Here is a 22124-nt window from a genome sequence, read left to right on the forward strand (position 1 = left end):
TTCCTTTGCTTCTCTGTCAAACATGGGGGCGGGGAGTGGGAGTGTTAGAATCATTTCCCTCATTCCTGGAGGTAAGCGTGTCCCCATGTTTGGTTGACTTAAAAGCAAAGGAAGAGAGGTGCAATGGAATCATTTCTCTTCCAAGAGCATCTAAAGGTACCATGAAGAGTTTGGGTAAAATATAAGGTGGTTTGACCATCTAGAAGAAACAATAATAACAAGAGCAAGCCTTTGGTCCTTCCCTCTTTTAGAAGACCTTATTATATCCTTTACTGAGCTAAATTCTAGGCCCATGAATCACCATCTCATAACACATCCTAAGAGTTACCCAATTATGTGATTGGCTTACTGCTATTTATATATTGCTCTTTATGTCTTGATAGACTTGTAAAATTGACATTAAAAAACATTGATCTTCCCACAATGTACCTTTTCTAAAGATCAGCCATTTATACTCACCTTATTTTGGTAACAAAGTTCTCCAGCTCTCTCTTATTTAAAGTTAAAATGCGAGTTGTCATTTTTTTATATATAGTTCAGGGGGAACAGTTTCCAATATTAAATTCTAGTTGGTAACCATTAGCTTCAGATACAAATTTCATTAATATATTATAGATATATTTTACATATTATAGATATATTTTTCTCACTATTTCATATTAGAAGTATGTTTCCTCTGCCATATTTCAAGAGATGCCAAAAAAAAAAAAAAAAAGATACAATGTGTGGTTTTTAAAATGAACCCTGAGAAAAAAATTAGTTTAAAAATTTCTCATATTATGGCACACTGAAATATTACTGTTTTTAAACAAGAAAATACTGTTTGACAAAGTAGTTCATTAGCCTGAAATAAACTCTATAAATGCTAGTTTGGGGTACTTATAGAGGTCACGATGAAGAATCAGTTTTTTAAAAAGGAAGAGAGAAACTAAGTATTCTTCTTTTTATCAAATAATGGTGAACTAAGTTATTCAGACTAACCCCTTCCATATATATAAAATTGAAAATTCTAGATAAGAGCATTCTTAAAAAAATCTTTTCAAAAATAAGAAATAATGAGGCCAGAATGAAAGGAAAATGGTAATCCAGAGAAACAAGCAAGCATAGAAACTACTTTTGCCCTCAGATCATTTACCAATCTTGGAAATTTTGAATTTCCCTTTTATGTCTTCAGGAGTTGGAGGTGAGGGATAGGGTTCGATATCAAAGTACAGGCCTGTACAAGGTGGGCCATCTAATTGAAGACCCTTCTTACAGTAAGCGGGGGGCCCAAGAAGCAGCAAAATCTGAATAAGTATGAACCAGAGGTAAATCAACCCTTGTGTGGATTTGTAGCTTGAGTTTGCACCCCTTGGGTAGTTCAGAGAATTTCAACCCTTGAATTTGGCTATTGATATTTCTAGACTAGATGTAACCCTAGGTACCTTGCAGAAGCAAACAGTCTTATCTAAAGGCAGGTGCCTTCTATCTAGACTTCAAGTTATTATGGAGAATAATATCTTCGGTGTTAAGACAAACACGTAATCAGGAATAACTGGGCATATAAGGCAATAAGGCATCATGAATGAGAATGTGTTAGGGGTTGAATGGTGCGCCTCCAAAATTCAATTGGGGGTTGAAGTCCTAACCTCCAGTTCCTCTCAGACTGTGACCTTATTTGGAAATTGGGTCTTTGCAGATGCAGTTAGTTAAGATAACACAAGGGCATACTGGAGTAGGGGGGGCCCTAATCTTACGTGACTGATGTCCTTATAAAAAGGGGAAATTTGGACACAGACATGCATGCAGGGAGAACACCATGTGAAGATGAGGTCAGAGACTAGGGTGATGGCATCTACAAGCAAAGAGGCACCAAATATTGTCAGTAAACCCCCAGAAGTTAAGGGACAGACATGGACAGCTTTCTCCGTTACACTTTGAAAGAACTAACTATGCCAAAGACACTTTGATCTCGGACTTCTAGCCTCTAGAACAGTAGTGGGACAATAACAATTCTGTTGTTTAAGCCACCCACTTTGTGGTACTCTTTTATAGCAACCCTAGTAAACTAACACAAAGCAGAAACAAGAGAAACAGACACAAAGGCATCGAATATCAGAATTATCAAATATGTGCTAAAAACAAACATGCATCTTATGTTTGAAGGTAATAAAAGTTTGAAAATATCTGGGAGGAACAGGGAACTATAAAAAGTGCTATAGTACCCACCCAATGCTCTAAGGCAAAAGAAAGAAAGAAAAGGGATACCGATGGAAAGAAGAAATAAAACCCCCTCTAACTGCAGTTGACATGATTATACAAAATAGCCAAAAAGTACCTAAAACTCTTAAGCAAGTTTAGCAATATTTCACTATACAAGGTCAGTATTTTTTTTAAAAAGGTCAATTATATTTCTATATAGTAGCAATGAAAGATTGAAATTTAAAATGTGCCTTTTACAATAGCACCCATAAGAAAAAATATTCAGGTATATACCTAACAAAATATATACAGGATCTAGGTACTAAAAAATACAAAAAAAATAAATTGTTTAAAGAAGTCAACAAAGATCTATGTACAGGGAGAGATGTGCTATGTATGTGTTATGGACCAAAAGTGTCCCTCAAAAATGCATATGTTCAAACCATAATCCCAATGTGACAGTATTTGGAGGTGGGGGTCTTTGAGAGGTAATTATATCTAGAGGATAGAGCCCTTATGAATGGAACTACTGCCTTTGTAAGAAGAGGCCAGAGAGCTACTCACTGTCTTCCTGCCATGGACAGAGGACACAGTGAGAAGTTGACCGTGTGTGAACAGGAGGAGAGCTCTCAAGAGAACCCCACCATGCTGGAACCCTGATCTCAAACTTCCGGTCTCTAGAAGAGTGAGAAATAAATTTTTGTTATTTATAAGCCACCCAGTCTCTGGTACTTTATTATAGCAGCCCAAACTAAGACACCATTTTGTTCTGGATTGGACAAATCAGTGTTGCTACAATGTGAATTCTCCACAAATTGAGCTAAAGAATGGTGTACTATTATATGTGGGGTAGAGTACACTGTTTATAAGTCAGCTATGAAAGGCAGGGACACAGTTCAATATTCTGTATCAAGAATATTGACCAGTAATCATTTATTTGATTTCCATGAAGGGTCCGATTTTGTTTATTTAGGAAAGAGCCAAATCCATATGGATGAAATGATTATAGTATCTGAGATGATTTGCTTTGAAATAACCTAGTGAAGATGCAGAGGGGTGGTAAAGATGAACAATCAAAACCCCAAAAAGATATTTTTCCAATGTTGACAAGCTGATTTGAAATTTTACATGAAAAAGGAAAAAAATTAGAATAGTAAAAACAATTTGTAAAAAGAACAAAGTTGGAGGACTCACATTACCTGTAAAAGGCAAAACTATGGAACAGAGGAGCTATCAGAGGTTTCCAGGGGTAAAGGCAGGGGAAGGGTTTGGCTATAAAAGGGAATCATGAGGGGCGATGCAGCGTTCTGTATCTTGATTTTGGTGGTGATTACGCAACTCTATGTACATCAAAAAGACTGAATTTTACTGTATGTAATTTTAAAAGTAATTTTTTAAATGATACACCAGATTTGAAAAACAGTCAAATGGATTTTCTAGAAATAAGTTTAATGATTACAATTAAAAACTCAGTAGTGAGTTTAACAGTGGATTATATCAGCTCAAGATAGATCACAAGAAAGTATGCAGAATGGTAAAAAGATGGAAAACACAGAAGAGAGGACAAGAGGCACAGAGATAAGTGAAAGTGTATAAGATACATTTGAGCACAGTCTCAGGAGAAGAAGGAATAGCTGAGAATTTTCTGGAATTGATTTAAAAAAAGACGACCCAATCCACAGATTTAAGAAAACCGATGAATCCCAAGAAGGATTAATAAAAAGGAAAATCCATACAGAGTGAAAGTATAGAAAATCAAAGACAAAGGGAAAAAAAATCTTAAAATGAGTCTGATTTAAAAAAAAGACATTACCTTCAAGGGCACAAAACCTGATGACTGACTTCTCAGCCACACAAGAGAAGCCACAAAACAGTGAAGTAATAGCTTCAATGTTATTGAAAGAATCACTTAGAAAAATAACTGCCTATCTAGAATGTTATACCTGGGAAAATATGTATTTCAGGAACAAAGGAGAAATAAGAGCATTTTCAGACAAACAACAACAGTTTGTCACGAGTAGACCCTCCCAAAAGTGGATTCTGAAGGAATCTGCTTCAGGCAGAAGGAAAATCATCCTAAATGAAAGGTCTGAAACAAAGAAGGAACAGGGAGCAGAGGAAATGAGAAACAAGCAGGTACATCTAAATGTACATGGAATAATATCTTTTGGGTTTTTTAAAGGTAAGAACAAAAACAGGCCATAAAAATAGGATTAAGGTATTCTAAGTTCTTTGTCTTGTCCTATAATAGAATGTGTAGTATAATTTCTAGGACAATCACTGAAATAACAGAGATTAAAGGCGAAGCTTACAAACTAGAAATGGGAAGAAATGGAATAATTTTTTAAAGTCAGTTAATCCAAAAAAGGATATTAAGGAAAATCTCGTAGGATGGTGGACTTGTTTTTATTAACATATCAGTAATTACAGCAAGTGTGAGTAGACTAATTGCATTAATTTTTCCAGTTAGAAGTTAAAGATCATTAAACTCAAACTCTCTTAAATATAAAGGTTCAGAAAAGTTGAAGGTAAAAGGATAGAAAGACATGTACCTGGCAAACACTGGGCAGAAGGAAGCTGGCATAGCTGTATTAATAGCAGTCAAAATAAAAATTAAGGCAAAAAGTATTACTAAAATTAAAGAGGACATTTCACAAAAGGTTCTCGGTTCCCCAGCAAAATAATAAATGTATCTTTCTCTGCCCCAAAACACGTCAAAAGTTATAGAGTAGAAATTGACAGTTAAATAAAGATAAAATCTGCCAGAGCAGGTTATTTTTAATGCATCTCAGTAATTGATAGAAGAAATGCATTAAAAATTAAAGATATAAAGTATTTAGACAACACAATTAAAAAGAGAATGGCCTTATCCTAAATGACATATATAGAACATTGAAAAAAATACATTTTCAAGCACACTAAGAACACTTATAAATTTATGGTGAGCCATAAAACAAGTCTCAACAAATTTGAACAGATTCAAATCATACAGAGTATATTGTCTGACTACAGTACAGTTAAGCTAGGTATCAGTAAAAGAAAGATAAGAAAATCCCCAAGTCCTTAGAAAGTACCTAAAATTAATAAATTAAGTTGCCTAAAAATTAATAAGCTAAGTATTTGTCTCAAGAAGTTTAAAAAGTAAAATAAATCTGAAGAGAGTAGGAGGAAGGAAAGAATAAAGATAAGAACAAAATTAATACAATAAAAATAAATATTCAGGGGGCAGCCGGATGGCTCAGTTGGTTAGAGTTTGAGCTCTGAACAGTAGGGTTGCCGGTTCAATTCCCACATGGGCCAGTGAGCTGTACCCTCCACAACTTAATTGAAGGACAACAACTTGGAGCTGATGGGCCCTGGAGGAACACACTGTTCCCCAATATTCCCCAATAAAAAATTTAAAAAAATAAAATAAGTAAAATGAACATTCAGTAGAGAGAATTAACAAAGCCAAACTTTTTTTTTTTTTTAAGGCAAATAAAATGGACAGACCTCCGGTGCAATTAATCAAGGAAAAAAGAGGAAGCACACGTAATTAGTATCTGGGCTGAGAAAGAACTTGATTACAAATTATGGGGATGCTAAAACAATAAGGGTATTATTAATAACTATATGTCAATAAATTTGAAAATTTGGAAAAAACTCAAATTCTTAGAAAAATGTAACTTAAAAAAAACAGGTTCAAAAAGTAGAAAACCTGAATAGTCTCTGCCACCATTAAAGAATTTGAATTAAAAAGTCTAGCAGGTGAATAAATGTAGCACAAACAGGCCCCCAGTGGATGGCTGAGCAACCATTGCAAGTCAAACAAATGTGTTCAGCTGTAAGACTCCGAGTCTGTGTGGCCACTGTCACCAACATCCACAAATCCAGCAGTGGCATCTTTGACTGTAAAGGACAGTGAGGCTGCATGCTGGTTCAGACGTGCGGAGATGTGAACCTTCTGCAAAGGCCAGATGGTGACCTGGCAAATGCAGAAAACAGGAGTCTTTCCAGATAATCGACTCTCAGGTACTATAGAAACTCCTACTGGAGTAAGTCTAATTCTCCACATTAGAGCAAGATCGTGCACACTTCCCCAGAGGGCGTTAATATAAACCAAATATAAAGACCCTGTTTTTCTTTTTCTTTTTTTAAAGGAATTCAGCTTACAAAATTATTTACTTATAAAACTAATAAATGGTTCTGGCAGATTTTCAAGATACATTAGACAGTATCCTGGTAACCCACAAATTGGCATCCTTCTGTTGTTAGTCCTTATAAAGATTCAGAAGGAAAGGGATGAACTCTGCTGAGCTGCTGACGCGAAATCGTGGGATCCGGATATGATAGAGTTTGTGGGTGAAAGTGCAGGACACATCCTGGGTGGCGAATTCTAACCACCAGGAAATATGGCAGAGTAGGACTTAGTGCTGCCACCACCATTTGGGACTTCTCTCACCCAATGTTGTTAGCTCATCACGGCCCGTGAGGCTGGGCCTCCTCTGACTGTCCTTGATGCTCACATCTGCGCCAAATGAAGCACTTAGGGATTATTTTGAAAAATAATTTGGGTTATGACATGACCTTTACCTCATCAGGACTTTTTGCTTTGGGCTATGTATATTTCAGAGATTAAAGCCTGATTTCAAATGAGAGGAAAATTGCTTGTGCTTTGATGCTGTGATCATGCGCCAGAGTTTTTTCTTGGCTGTTTTATTAAATGTCTAAAACGCACAGAAATCAAAATTTGTTTCTGGGTGTGCAAAAATGGTGCCCTGGCTACTTCACGTACTTCTCTTTAACAAAAGGACTTGTCAGGAGCGAAGAATTGATGCGTGGACAGAAATCTTGCTTTCTCTCCTCGTGCACGTCTTGCACAGGCTTGGTAAGCCCTCCCATGCATTCCTTCCGCACAGGAAAGAAAAAATCCAAATTCAAAACATTTAAGAAGTTCTTCGGGAAGAAGAAGAGAAAGGAATCCCCTTCGTCCTCAGGAAGTAGCACCTGGAAGCAAAGTCAGGCGAAGAGTGAGGTCATGGCCATCGAGTCAGGGCCAGTGGGCTATGACTCAGAGGATGAGCTTGAGTAAGTTGCTTTTCACATCCTTGAGGCTTGTGTGAGCGGGAGCGCCGAACACTCTGTCCCGTTGTCTTGGTAATTTGCTGCGTTTCCAAGTCTGTTTGCCACCTAGGTAATTCTATGGCAGGTTCTCCCATAGAAGTGCTTTCTGTCTTTTCATACATGTTGGGGACAACATTGCAGGGAAATTATTAGGTACCTGCTGTGTGCCAGGTGCTGTGTATATTGAACATCTACAGTCGCCGTGGGACAGGAGGTAAGATACCATTTCATCAACAAGCACACCACGCTTTAGCAAAATGTTGGAGAACTTGCCCAATATCCTACAGCTGAAAGTGACAAGATGAGGGTACAAACCCTGATGGATTTTGACCTGAAACTCTTATTGAGGACCTGGATACTATACCAGGGAAGTACATCTCTTTAAGTTTGAACTTTGGGTAAATTGATAAGAAAATTTTCAAAGAGACAGAGACAGGAAGAGGGGAGAAGGGAGAAGAAAGAACGGAAAGAGGCTTTTCCTGTTCCTTCTTAGAAAACTCATCTCAAAATGTTGTCAGAAAGAACAGACTCAGTAGACATAAAATTTGATGGAAGCTAGTGAAGAAATCCTTATTTTTATAATTTGCATTTCACCAAAATATAGTTACAATACATATGTTCCAGTTATTTCAGCAGTTACATCTGTGAGTGAAAGGAAAAAAAAAAAAAAACAGGTTTGTTGCTATGCCAACTTTTAAGTTTTCTTTGAAACAACATTGGCTCTTAATCCGATGATAAAAGTCTTCAGAGTCATAATGACCCTCAAGAATGGGAAACTGACCACGCTGACATGGGGCTTCAGCGTCCTAGTGGTGGCGTCCTGTCCCCCTCCCTCCTCACCAGTCTCCTCTCTGGTTTTTAAAAAGGAGTAAAAATTACACTGACCACTTGGTGGCACCAAATTATGGAAGAGGAAAGATTCAAGTTTCTTCTTTGAGGTATTTTTTGTTGTTTTCCTTCCAGCTAGCAGTGAGCAGGTGCCCCATTGTACCTTGTGAGGCACGGAGAGGAGAGGGACACAGAATTTTTAGGCAGTGTGCCCCAAACTCTTGGGGAGCAAGACATTATAGGGATAACATTGTGAATTAGTCAGTGTCTTCACTGGGCCAGCCCCAGGAAAACTGACCCTCACCCCGCCCACCCCGGTCTTTGACTGCAGCACACAGTTCTGGTGTTGGGGAGACAGGCCTGGGAGTGACCCCTCCGGCCACGGAACAGGAAGGAGCGTGGCAGGAGGGCCCAGCTGGGGTGAAATAGCCTGTCCATGTGTCCATCTCCTCTCTATCACCAGAACCCATGGGAAGGTGGGACAGTGTCCTTTCCATCTTTATATTCCCAGCACCTAGCAGCAGTCTGGTCCTCCCTCCCTGACTGGTAAAAGTTTGCGGGATTGACGCTAGGAAAGGAAGCTTGCGGGTGGAGCGTGGTGAGGCTCAGGAAGCACACATGACGCTTTTTAGAGAGCAGTGCAGAGGAACAGGCAAGGTCTTAAAGCCACCTCTCCACCCTCTGTCAGTCTGTGTGTCTTCTAGACTCTGCAGCAACGTCTCTTCCATCACCATGGGCGGGAGAGTCCCATCTGCCAAGGCACATTCATGCTGGCAAGCCTGTGGGTTTGAAAAGTTGACACCCATTTATTGTGCCTGTGTGGTTATGCGTCTTAAACCTCTTAATCTATACGAGCCTCCCCTCCCTGCTTGTGTCATGCCATTGATCTGCTGGACAAGCAGGGTCATTTGCTGTGCGGAATAGCCCGTCTTCTGGCTTTGCTTTTGCTTAGCATGATGGTGCTCACTCCTGTATTCTCTGCATGTCTCGTAAAGTGTTAAATGGATCTAGATATTTACTTAGATTTAGGCTCGAGATGGTGCTGGATACTTACTGTCACTTCACACCACCAGGCACATACTTTCTGGTCGTCCCACTTTTAGTGGCTCTAAGACTGAGCAGTGGGTTCAGGGGATATCACTGCGATCCCTCCACCAGTGGTTTTAACACCCATCGCCTGGATCCATCATTTCATCGCACAAGGGTGGTTTTCATAATTCTGTCATTCGTTCTGCACGCATCAGCTGCAGTTCTTCTGTGAAGAAGACCTTTCCTTCACCAGTACCTTGCTGGCTCTCAAATACAATTGGTACCGGAAAGGCAGCACAGTGCTTGGAATAATGATGCTTTGATTGATCCACCTCCAGAGTGATGACCTGGGGCCCTCTCAGCTTCCGATACTGGCCAATGAGTTTTTGTTTTTTCTTCTCTTTTTTCTTGAGTATCATGGTGAATGCACGGATTTTCATATATTTGATTTGTTTTAACCCAGGAGAGTCTTTATTCATTTTTATGTTCACATTGTCCCATCTTATGTTATTGGGAATCACTTTGCATTAGCTCCTGGGTTGTTTGGACATGACCCCACTTGTCTCTGAAAGCGTCCTTGCTTTCTTAGGAGAAATCTCAGGTTTACTTAGCGTATTTCCTGCCTTAGACCTGTTGTCGACCGTTTCTTCACAGGGTTCTAGTTCCTTTCAGTGAGAAATGGTTTTTAGAGACCACAGTCTGGCTGCCAGGGGTGGTGATTGGTAGCGAGTTGGCTATTATTACTTCTAAACCTTTCCAATACTTATAGTTAGGAACAATGCTTTATATTTTTGGAGAAATATAAATCATGAATTCACTCATATCTCCAGTTTAAATTTATTAAGACAAATTTTACCTTTTTGTTTGAATTCACTTTTATCCTGGAAATCTTGGTTCCTAATGATATTAATAAAATTATTTTCTTCATTGTACAATATACTTATAGTAATTGTATTGTCCTCCTTTCCAACACAGAAGTTGCATACTATACAGATTGTTCTGCATTGTTTTTTTAAAAATCAGTATTGCTCCTCATGAGACTACCGAGTGCAATTTGTTATCTCTGGAGTTTGTTGTTCTTAGAATTTATCCTATTACGCGTAGACTCAAGTCACTTGGATGTCGAGCTAAAGTCACTCGAAATCACTTTTCTCTGTGTGGTTATGCCAACAACCTGATATAAAATCAGGCTTGTTTCTGATTGTTTTCTTTTTTTTCCCTTACTGTTTTCTAGTTTTAGAAGTTGTTTTATTTCCCTTTTCATTTGACTTTTGTCTTTTAACTTCGTAAAACATTTACGTAGTTTCAGAATTGTAAATGTAGGTACCGTGGCACCAGTCTCCCACCATGTTCTACCCTTCCCCCAAAGGAAATCGTTTTTTTAATTAGTTTGTTACTTACCCTTTTATTTTTATTTTTAAAAATATGAGCAAACACACACATATGTTCACATGTGTTCATCTATAGTCTCACCCCGTTTCCCACACCCAGCTAACACACCATCCACGTTCTGCACTCTTTTCTAGTTTTTGCTTAGTATAGTCTTGCGCGGCCCGTATACAGCTCACAGACATCTTTCTCGCCCATTGGTCAGCTGCAGTCTGCACATAACATGTTCCATAGTTTACTCGGACACCTCCTGGGGGACATTTGGGTAGCTTCCAGTCTTTCGTTTCCATAAATGTTGCTGTGTTCGGCCTTGTGTTTTTGCCAGTGCATTTTGTGGAGGCCTTTTCCTGTTGTCTCAACTCCCAGTTCCAACCAGAGTGGAGGTGTTTGGGCAGTGATCACGGTTTCCAAAGGGTATGGCCATGGGCTGCCCACTGTAGGAGGGAAATCCAGGTGTGCCTGTGATCTTTGTGACAAGAGCTGCCCTTGTAGGAGGGACTGCCTGGTGCTTTCACTTGGCCCGATTCCGTCCCAGAGATGTGAGGACACACCCTTCTGGGAGCCTTGGGTTCCGCACTCGCAAACTCACTGTAGCGGGCTAGAAAGAAGTTAGACAGAATCTGTAGCCAACACACTTAGATCCTAAGAGTCCCTACTGCCTCACAGAGGACAGGATGCCTGAGGTGGGTGGGGGTAAGGGGGGTATGGTGCACAGGATTGCCAGTGTCTGCAGAGGCCGGCTTTCCTTCCTTCATTATTGGGTCTCAGTCACCTCCTTCCACCTATTGTTCAGGCAGCCACACTGCTAGGAAAATGTGACAGCTAACTCCCACATCCTCTTAGAACATTTTGTGAATGTCCTGTGGGTGCAGTTCCAAATTGGAGCCTTGAGGTCAGGGCTGGAGAAGGGGCTGAGACGGTGATGACACAAGGGCCCGCCATCTACACCCCAGGACCTAGGAACACAGGTTAGGTTGCACGGATCAAATCAGGTAATGAAAAAGGGCGAGGCTTTGCAGATGTGCACTTCTCAAGCCCAGCTGCGGACATGTGCTTTGGACCACCTTGTGAGGACACCTCTGTCAGGCCAGCCCTCGGCCTGCTGTGTAGACACGGCCTCCAGACCACCGAGGGGCTGCATGTGTGCCACGGGAATGACCTCACCCTCCCGGGCAACCCCACCAGCCAGCCGAGGCCTCCCTGTCTTGGACCTCACACCTCATCAGATCTTGGTTTTTCCTTTAAGGAAAAGAATTCACACAACCTTCAGATCTGTTAGGAAAATTCCTGTCTCAACAATGCTCCTAATAGTTGACCGTGGTATTTGATAGGGTGGGGATAAACCGAAGCCAGGACCAAGTCAAAAATAAATGTAGCCGTGGGTTTGTCGTATGCTGGGCCATGGACCCACATGCCCCTTGCTGTGCGTCCCAAGGGCCCCAGGTGAGAGGTGGCGGTGAGCAGAGTTTCACGGTGTCCCTTTTATCCTAGGGAGTCAAGGGGCTCACTGGGCAGCCGGGCCCTCTCACATGACAGTATTTTCATTCCCGAGTCGGGCCAGGACCCTTCACGGCCAGTGCGGGTGTTCTCCCAGGAAAATGTATGTGACCGGATTAAGGCTCTGCAGGTAAGCTTTTCCTGGCGGTGTCACTTGGTATGTATGTCACACACAAATCAAGAAGTTTTTTTTTGTTCGTTTTGTTTTTTTCTGAGCAAACCGCAGAGCTTTATTGAGAGAATTTAGCAAGCCAAATGATCAGTATAACAGCATGTGTGGCTTCAGTATGTCTTCTTTTTAATGTATCACTGTCTATCATCTTTAGGTAAATTCAGTAGTGGGCCTCTTCGTCTTGCCTGTCTGCTGTGCAGGGAGTCCTTTGTGGAGTTATTGTTCGATTAGTTGTAAATTCCAGGGGAGCTTTACATAGGCTCACCTCACGCCGCCGTTTTGATGACATCTCCAAGAAGTTTTTAAATTGTTGCTGCTTGGTGTTTTGGATATATTTTGAAGTTTAATTGCGTGCATATCACAGCTCTCCCAAGACATGCCAAGTTAGTTACACCTGGACATCGACTCGTTCTAAATCATAACCACTCATTTTCAAGATGACAGCAAGAGAACTAGTGGCAGAGGTTCTTTTGGTTCAGTCCCCTGCACCAGGCAAGGCCACTGAAAATATCCCCCAAATGAATGAATTGGGGCAGGAGGATTTGTTGATAAAAGTCGCTGATGAAAACAAGAGCAAATGTTCTTTATTCCAATCCAGTTAAAAATACAGTGTAATGTGAAAATGGGACCACCACCTCCAGGAGGCCTTCCTGCCAAGCGGGGAGATGATGCCGGCATGAGTTCTGAGGATGATGGTCTGCCCAGGAGCCCCCCAGAGATGTCCCTGCTGCATGACATCGGTCCCGGCACCACCATAAAGGCAAGTGCAGCCTGCGTCTCCCACGTCTCTATCCACGCCCACCACAGAGGGCAGCCAGGGCCCCTGGGGGCCCGTATGTTCTCCTAAGATTCTCATGGTGGGGGTGGCCAGGCTCTGTGTGGCCAAGAGGTATTCCAGATCACATCACTGGAGCCCACAGTTGGTATTTATGTTCATTCGTTGAGCAGAAATTCCGGTCTTGTTGGGAGATAGGATTTTGGTGACATTCTTCAGGATGGTGTCAGGTCTGATACAATCAACCCCATACCTTGTTTTTCTTGTCTGAGCAGATGACCAGACCAGCATCCGGTCTCAAAGAACAAAACTCCATTGTGTCTGTTCTCTGTTGTCATGACACTTAGCCAGAGGGAGAAGGGAGTGGTAAACACATTTGACTTAATCTAAGCTCCCATGTCTGAGTGGAGGATGACTAGAACTTGTTAGGTTAGGGGTAGGAATGGAAGGTATGGTGCTGGTGAACAGGGCTGCTGGGAAAGTTTGACAGGCAGGAGAGGTGTGACCTCCGCAGGGCGGGAGAGGTCATCCTGGCTACCACCTTCCCCGATGAGGAAGCACTGAGCTCTTTCTCATGTGTAAACCACAGAGCTCATGGTGCCGCCATTGGAAGCCCATACAATGTATTTGTACATAAATGATCATTTCCCCCTTGTAGACGAGCTTGCTGAGGTGTGGATAGAGTTGGAGTTGTCCCTATTAAGCTGACACTTGGAAAACCAGTAAAGCCAGAATCCATTGTTTATAGCCACACACTTGGCCTGTATGTCCTTGGAGTGGTCACTTCTGCCCTCGTAGAGGGTCATTCACAGTGAAGCCTCAGGGTTTTATTGTGACTCGGTGTCTTGCAGATTCTGTGCTGCTCTGAAATGTAATCAGTAGTCACTTCAACCTGGACACCCAGAGCCCCCCCCCTCCGGGGTCCCCCACCCCGCCTGCAAAGTCAGGGGAAAGAAAATTTACCCAATTTGTGTGCACTTGTGGATTCCCAAAGGGGCAGTGATGACGGACCGGACTGTGGTGTGGACGAGTGAAAACCCATCCCATGGTCGGGGGCTTACCCTGAATTGGCTAGAGAAGTATTCTCTCCAGCGTTCCACTCTAGGGCGCACCTGTCCCTACTTGCTCCACGAGCAGCGTCTGAGGACAGTGGCTACCCACACCTGCTCTCCCACCTCAGGAACGAAGGAGGACAGGAGCATGGTTTGGCCCATTTCCTGGGTGTCACCCTGCACCCCTCCACACCTTAAAATACTGGAGGGAAGCTGACAGGCTTGTGGCTGCTTGCGGTGTAATTACCACATGACAGACAGACATCCCTTTGCATCCTCAGGTGTGTAGCTTCGGCGTCCCCAGCCTCAGCACCAGATGTGACTTGGTATGTTTTGTGGCCACACTGTGGGAACGATGTCTCTTTGAACCATGGTTGGCCCCTGTTGCATCCCACAACACACTCCGATGCTCACAGCAGTATGTTTAGCTGAGACAGACAGTAAAGAGAACACGTCATTTCTAATGCCACTCACAAAGGAATGAGACTAGCTCCAAACCCACAAAGCGCTATAATGCACAAATTCCAGAATTAGCTGAGCAAGAGCTGCTCATACTGGGCAGGGCTGACCTGGTCCTTCTCAGCATCCCTCCCATGGTGGTTCTGTTGCTAAAAAAAAATTTTTTTTTTTTTAAATGTTTGGAGATTGGACCATGTGAACAGTCCACTCGCTTCATAGGCAACCACAATATGAGCCTTTAAGACTTAAACAGAATAGATAATCTCAATCCTCACGGATTTGAAGACACAATGGTGGTATTTTATGCCCTGAAAGTGTTTTAGGGCCCAGTGGGCAGAGAGAGGGGTAAACAATGAACCCTTTAGAATGTGTTTATATAACACATGGTATTTGATATAATGGTGCCTTAAATCCCAAAAGGATGGGATTGGGGGCTGTTTAATTTTTTTCCTGCTGTGGCACATCCACAGGCTCACATTCTGGACAGAGAAACTTATTGAAGCTTATTGTGAGAAAGGGTCTTCAAAAACAATATTTGATATCCCTGCCAAGGTGATATTTCCTGGCAGAATGAGTTTTTCAGGAAATACATTGAATGACTTAAAATTTTTATTACCACATGGGGTAACAACTAAGGAAACTTAATTTGGTGATTTTTAAGGTAGAATTACATCTAACTAGTCATAGTCTAGGTTTCCTGCCATTAAGTAGGGAATGCTGGGTAGAGGGTGACAAAAAGTCTGTTTGCTCTGAGCTGAGGGCAGGTCAGCAGAGGGGACACAGCTCTAGTGGCAAAAGGGGGACAGGCACCCACCACCACTATGGAGCAAGGCCGTGGGCAGGTTCCATCACTTGTAGGAATCTGTCCTCAGAGGGTTTGGGAGAGAATCAGATGAGCTTGGGGTCCGCATCTGCGAAAGGCCAGCTGGCCTCTTGTCCCAGAACGGCCCCGCCACCCCTGCTTCATGTTTGCTGGCTGCACCCGCGTGTGCCACCCTCAGCCCTCCCCTCAGTGGCTGAGCCCCTCTTTTTGAGGATAAACACTGTAAAGCAGCTGTCAGCCAGAGTCACCCCAAAAAAAGCGTCTGAACCCCAGGCTATTTCCTCAGGTCCCTTTGAGCCCCAACACAGGGCTACTATTAGCCTTTTAAATCACCCACTTCCAGAATCATCCAGAAGCACAGATTTCAGGAAACATTGGGTGACTGGGAGCAAGCAGTGCCAGTGTGAATGCCCAGATGCTGCCAGTCTGCAGATAAGAATGCCAGTCAGCTTTCCTGTGCACTCTTCCCCGTGGACCCCACCCCACCCCCAATAATTGCTTCACTGATTGAAGACGGAGCTCATGATTCTCCTGGTCCTGAAGGGCTCGGTCTTTCCAGGTCCCAAGACCTCCAACCACAGCGGAGACTGGGCAGTGAGAGCTCAATTCCCTGGCAGGAAGACCCGTGTAACAGCCAGTGCAGGGGGTGGACAGGGAAACAATGCATCCCCCACAGAGTTGTTCAGAGTGTCTGGGAAGTGAAGCTCCTGGCCAAGGGCCCCAACCTAGGGGCCAGAGTGGGCCACACCAGGACCATAGGCTCAGGCAGAGCAAACACGGGGGATCCAGGTGAAGGAGGCAGGGAGGAATGCCTGTCCTTTGGGTTTATAGAGGGGTGACCAGAAGCCCATTTGTCACACACGATGTAATCATTCTCATGTGTGGGCTCACTGTATTTGCAAAGCAGCTCATCTTGTCTGTTCTCTTGAATCCCAGACAGTCAGAAAAACAAAAGCAAAGTTTCACCAAGTGTGTATATACACTTTTCCTCTGGACAAGGGGGAAAGGGAGGATTCTGTATGATTTTGAAATGGACCCGTCCTGCTTGTGACCCTGAAGGAGGGCTGCCTGGGAAAGGTTTCACCAGTCCAATCTAAGGCGACTTCCTGAGTCATCAGCTACAGCAGGGGAAGCCAAAGCCACAGGTACAGAGGAAGTCATGGCCAGGAGTCCTGTGGCTTATTTTATTTTATTCCCCCTTCTTCTGCCTCCCCCCACCCCCACCACTCCGGTTCAAGCTGTGCTTTCTCAGTCTAGTTGTGTAGGACACAGCTCCCTGGCCCATGCTGGGATTATGAGCCTTGCACTCCCCCCAGGCTGACGCAGCAGGGCTGACACAGCAGTTCTCACCGGCTGCCAGCCACTCACGCTGGCCACTGGCCGCTCCTTGCAGCACACGGTAGCCCGCAGCAGCCCACGGCAGCCCACGGCAGCCCATGGCACCTCACGCCGACCTCCGGCTGCTAACGGCAGCCCAGCTCCAGGGAGAGCCGTTGTTCACAATCTTAGCTGTAGAGGGTGCAACTTACTGGCCCATGTGGGAATCGAATCGTGGACCTTGTGTTAGGAACACGGCACTCCAACCACCTGAGCCACCGGGCCGGCCCCTGTGGCTTATTTTTTAAATAATTTGTCCTCCTTTATTCCCGTAAGAACCTGAGTAGCTAAAACAAGAGAACTATAGTAGATTGTGTCCACTTATAACCACTTTCCCTCGTTTTAGTAAATGTCTTCTCCCAGTTGACAGGAATAAACTTCAAAAAACTTTTTTTAAATTAATTTTTATTAAATTTATTGAGGTGACATTGGTTAGTGAAATTGTTATAGGTTTCAAGTGTACAATTCTATAATACATCATCTATATATCACATTGTGTGCTCACCACCCAGTCACTTCCCCTTCCGTTACCATATATTTGACCCCCTTTACCCTCTCCTACCACTCCCCCTCCCCCCTTACCCTCTGGTAACCACTAAATTATTGTCTGTGTCTATGAGTTTTTGTTTGTTTGTTTTTCAGTTTTATATCCCACATATGAGTGAAATCATATGGTTCTTGACTTTTTCTGTCTGATTTATTTTGCTTAGCATGATATTCTCAAGATTCATACATGTTGCAAATGGCAGTATTTTATCTTACAGCTGAGTAATATTCCATTGTATGTATATACCACATCTTTTTTATTTATCCATCTATTGAAGGACAGTTTGGTTGTTTCCATGTCTTGGCACTGTGAATAATGCCGCAGTGAATATAGGGGTACATATATCTTTAAGGATAAATGTTTTCAGGGGTTTTGGGTTGATACCCAGAAGAGGGTTTGGTGGGTCACATGGTAATTCTAGTCTTAATTTCTTTAGCAACCTCCAAACTGTGGTCCATAGTGGTTGTACCAATTTATATTCCCAACCAGCAGTGTATGAGAGTTCCTTTTTCTCCACAGCCTCTCCAACACTTGTTATTACTTGTTTTGTTGATAATAGCCATTCAGACAAGTGTGAGATGCTATCTCATTGTGGTTTTGATTTGCGTTTTCCTAACAGCAAGTGAAGTTGAGCATTTTTTCATTTATCTGTTGGCTGTTTGTATGTCTTCTTGGGAGAAGTGTCTGTTCAGGTCCTCTGCCCATTTTTAAAATTGGGTTGTTTGTTTTTTTGTTGTTGAGTTGTATGTCTCTTTATATATTTTGGATATTAGCTCCTTATCAGAGGTGTTATTTACAAATATATTCTCCCATTCGGTTGTTTGCTTCCTTGTTTTGTTGACGGTTTCTTTTGCTGTGCAGAAGCTTTTTAGTTTGATATAATCCCCATAAAAGTCCCAGTGGCATTTTTTAAAGAAATAGAACAAAAAGAAAATCATCAGATTTGTATGGAATCACAAAAGACCCCGAATAGCCAAAGCAATCCTAAGAAAAAAGAACAAGGCCGGAGGTAACACTATTCCTGACTTCAATTTATGCTACAAAGTGGCAATAAGCAAAACAGCGTGGTATTGGCATAAAAACAGATGCACAGACCAATGGAATAGAATTGAGAACCTAGAAAGAAATGCACAGATAATTTTTGACAAAGGAGCCAAAAACATGCAATGGAGAAAAGAAAGCCTCTTTAATAAATGGTGCTTGTATAATTGGAAAACCACGTGCAAAAGAATGAAACTAGACTGCTATCTGTCACCATATGCCAAAATTAGCTCAAAATGGATCAAAGACTTAAATACAAGGCCTGAAACAGTAAATTGCATAGAAGAAAGCATAGGTAGTAAACTTATGCACCTTGGGTTCAAAAAGGATTTTATGAGTTTGACCTCAAAGGCAAGGGAAGTAAAAGCAAAAATAAATGAATGGGACTGTATCAAACTGACAGAAATAATCTCTATACTTGCATTAAAACATATAAGGGACCTTTATGTGAGACTACGTTCCTTTCTGAGGCAATGCCCTGGAGGGACAGTCCCTACACCAGAGGCAGTCTCTCTAGCATTGTCACCCCTCTGGCCTGCCCCCCTCTATTTAGCATAGACTACTGGGCACCTGAACTGTGTGGGGCCCCAGGGTTGCGGAAAAGCAGGTAAGCGAGATGCACGCACAGCCCTGGGAGCCTGCTCGTTTCTGTGTCTCGTTCACTGCCTCCTTCCTGGGAGACTGTGTTCATGAGGGCTTACTAAACCATTGCGAGATGCATAAAATTATGGTCTTACGTTAAAATGTAAACTTGAAACCACCTCACACCCATTGGGATGGCTACTATCAAAAAACGATAAAAATAACAAGTGTTGACGATGATGGGGAGAAATTGGAGCCCCTGTGCCCTGTTGGTGGGAATGTAAAACGGTGCAGCCACTATGGAAATCAATGTGGCAGTTCCTCAAAAAGTTAAAACTAGAGCTACCATGTGACCCAGCAATTCTGTTATACTTCTGGATATTTATCCAAAGGAATTGTAAGAGCGCCCCCAAAAGATACTTGTACACCCACGTTCATAGCAGCTTTATTCACAATAGCTAAAATGTGGAAGCAACCCAAGTGTCCAGCAGATAAATGGTTAAGCAAAATGTTGTCTATGTACACAATGGAATATCATTCAGCCTTAAAAAGGAAGGAAATCCTGTCACATGCTACAACACATGAACATTATGCTAAATGAAATAAGCTAGACACAAAAGGACAAATACTGTATGATTCCATTTATACAAGATGTGATCAAACAATACGGCGAGTGTTTAAATTTTTAAAAATCTATTAAAGTAAAAGACACATTGACATTAATCTTCTTTAAAATACTCCCCCTCGCTTCGAACCCACTTACCCCATTGTTCTTGCCACTGTCTGAAGCAGTTCTGGAAGTGCTCTTTCATTAGTGTCTTTAGTTGTGCTGTCGTGGCTGCCTCAATGTCCTGAATTGATTCAAAACATTTTCCTTTCATGGTCATTTTGACTTTGGGGAACAGCCAGAAGTCGAACGGTGCCAGATCCGGTGAATAAGGTGGATGAGGACACACTGCAATGTTTTTATTTGACAGAAATTGCCGTACACCAGAAGTGATGTGTGACATGGAGCATTGTCATGATGGAAGATGATTTACAGCACACTTTAAAACAGACCTTCTTTCAACTGTAGCTCACACCCGACTGACTGCATCGAACAAGTCGAAACTTAACACACACTGTTACTAAGGTTCAACGCACCGCTTCCTGTATTGAAGACCCCCGCCTTTCCGCTGGATGGCACTCGGCAGCAGCATTCACGGTATTTTGTGATCACAACAAAAAGGCTCCGTGTCACACATGGCTTCTGGTACAGCAATTTCTGTCAAATAAAAACATTCCAGTGTGTCCTCATCCATTTTATTCACTGGATCTGGCACTGTGCGACTTCTGGCTCTTCCCCAAGGTCAAAATGGCCGCGAAAGGCAAACATTTTGAATTGATTCAGAACATGAAGGCAGCCATGACAGCACAAACAAGGACACTCGTGAAAGAGGACTTCCAGAACTGCTTCAGAAAGTGGCAAGAATGATGGGATAAGTGTGTTCGAAGTGAGGGGAAGTATTTTGAGGGGAGTATTAATGGCAATGTGTCTTTTTACTGTAATATATTTTTTTAAATTTAAACATTCACCATATTTTTTGACCACACCTTATATGAAGTACTTAGAGTAGTCAAATTCATAGAGATAGAAAGTAGAATGGTGGGTGCCAGGGACTGAGGAAGGAGGATGGGGAGTTAGTTTTTAATGGATATAGAGTTTCAGTTTCACAAGAGGAAAAGTTCTGAAGATGGATGGTGGGGATGGTTTCACACTAATACGAATGTACTTAACACCACTGAACTGTACACTCAAAATGGCTAAGATGTTAAATTTTATGTGTATTTTACTACAGTAAAAAAAAAAATTGGAAAATAAACAACATTGGACAACCCACGTAAACTTGACACTAACATTGAGCACCAGGCATTCCGCAAATAGAAAGTCCATTGGATTGCTTGTGGGTGGCTCGGTTGTAACCAAAGCCAGCACCTCCCAGATTATCTCTGCACCTCAGTCCGCATCTGGGTAAAATTTGCTCATGGTCCCAGTGGGTGCCCCCTCCATTACTTTATGCTGACAGTGACTTTGCAGGAGACCCACTTAGACCCCACTCGGTGGAGGAGCTTGCCAAGTTCAGTGGGCAGGGTCTTAGGGTGTTGCCATCATTCTTGATTGATTCTTGCACGTGTTGACCAGAATCCCCTTCTTCCCTGGCAATACTTTTGCCCTTGGCTGCCGGTCACTCTCTGCTGCGGAGTAAGATACCGAAATATTGCAACTTAACAGATGGTAACTTACAGAAGCGACAGAAACCTCCTAGAATGAACAAGCACAGCACTGGTGATAGACTGCTAAGTGGTGGGCTGGGCGCATTCTGTACCTATAAGTCACACCGTTGGGCCACCCTCTCAGCTTCCAGAGATAGAACCAAGCCCAGCTCTGCCCTTGGAGAAATCGGGCTGGTGTGTGTCATCAGAGAAACCAGCTCTTGTCTGAAGCACCTGTGCCAGTTGCTGTGGGAGGGTGAAGGCAGCTATCCTGCTGAGGACGCCTGGGGCGCCAGGTTGTCTGGGTGGCTTTCAAAATGAATGGTAGGTTTCCAGGGGTCAGCCCAGCCCTCAAACCTCCCAGCCTTTGTTCTAGGACCCTCCCTGTTGAGAGTCAAATGTAGAACATGTCATTTCATGGGAAGACAGCACGGTAAAAGGAGAGACTTGAAGTGTTGGCTACACCCATTCTGTCTTGGGAATTAATGCTTGCTGTGTTTGCTCCTTGTCTCGTGAAGGTCTCTTTAGTTTCCTCGTCCCGGCCGCCATCTCCAGACCAGCTCTCCTCCAGGCACGTGAATGACGCCCCCGTCTTCTCCCGGACCTTGGACAGCAGTGTGGCCCCGGTGGCTGATTTCAGTCATCCCCCAGAATCCTCCTCCTGCCTGGACAACTCTGCAGCTAAGCATAAGCTCCTGGTTAAGCCCCGCAACCAGCGGTCGAGCAAAATGAGGCGGCTGTCTTCGGTAATTGGGCTTCTTCCCCACCACCTCCCATCTGCCTCTCTCCCCTCAGGGTCAGGTGCCCTCTCTGAGCAACCCCCATGGCCTCACTGACCCGCTGCAGGAGGTGGCATTGCTTGTCTTTTCAATGTGAATCAGATACATCTCTCCCCTGCATAAACGCTCCATTCATTCATTCATTCATTCATTCATTCTGCATATTTACCAAGAACCTGCTCTGTGCTGTGGGTCCATTGCCTTCCCACTGCATTCAGTGTCAAGTCCACACTCCGG

At 43.0% G+C, this 22124-nt stretch overlaps 1 protein-coding gene across 8 annotated transcripts in view; it reads left to right on the top strand.

The window, feature by feature from the left end:
* CRACDL (CRACD like) overlaps nucleotides 1-22124 on the top strand; it is a 105778-nt gene that overhangs the window by 62709 nt on the left and 20945 nt on the right. For 7 of the 8 annotated variants that reach the window (XM_074332348.2, XM_074332352.2, XM_074332351.2 and 4 more), the window contains 4 exons: nucleotides 7080-7248; nucleotides 12022-12157; nucleotides 12798-12959; nucleotides 21627-21854. In XM_074332348.2, coding sequence (XP_074188449.2) covers nucleotides 7080-7248; nucleotides 12022-12157; nucleotides 12798-12959; nucleotides 21627-21854 — 695 coding nt within the window. The remainder of the gene's footprint in view (nucleotides 1-7079; nucleotides 7249-12021; nucleotides 12158-12797; nucleotides 12960-21626; nucleotides 21855-22124) is intronic. The other variant, XM_074332354.2, reaches the window with a different exon arrangement.

This window comes from Rhinolophus sinicus, chromosome 2 (genome assembly GCF_057876585.1).
Source record: "Rhinolophus sinicus isolate RSI-liver-muscle chromosome 2, RSI-T2T, whole genome shotgun sequence".
Taxonomy (NCBI): domain Eukaryota; kingdom Metazoa; phylum Chordata; class Mammalia; order Chiroptera; family Rhinolophidae; genus Rhinolophus; species Rhinolophus sinicus.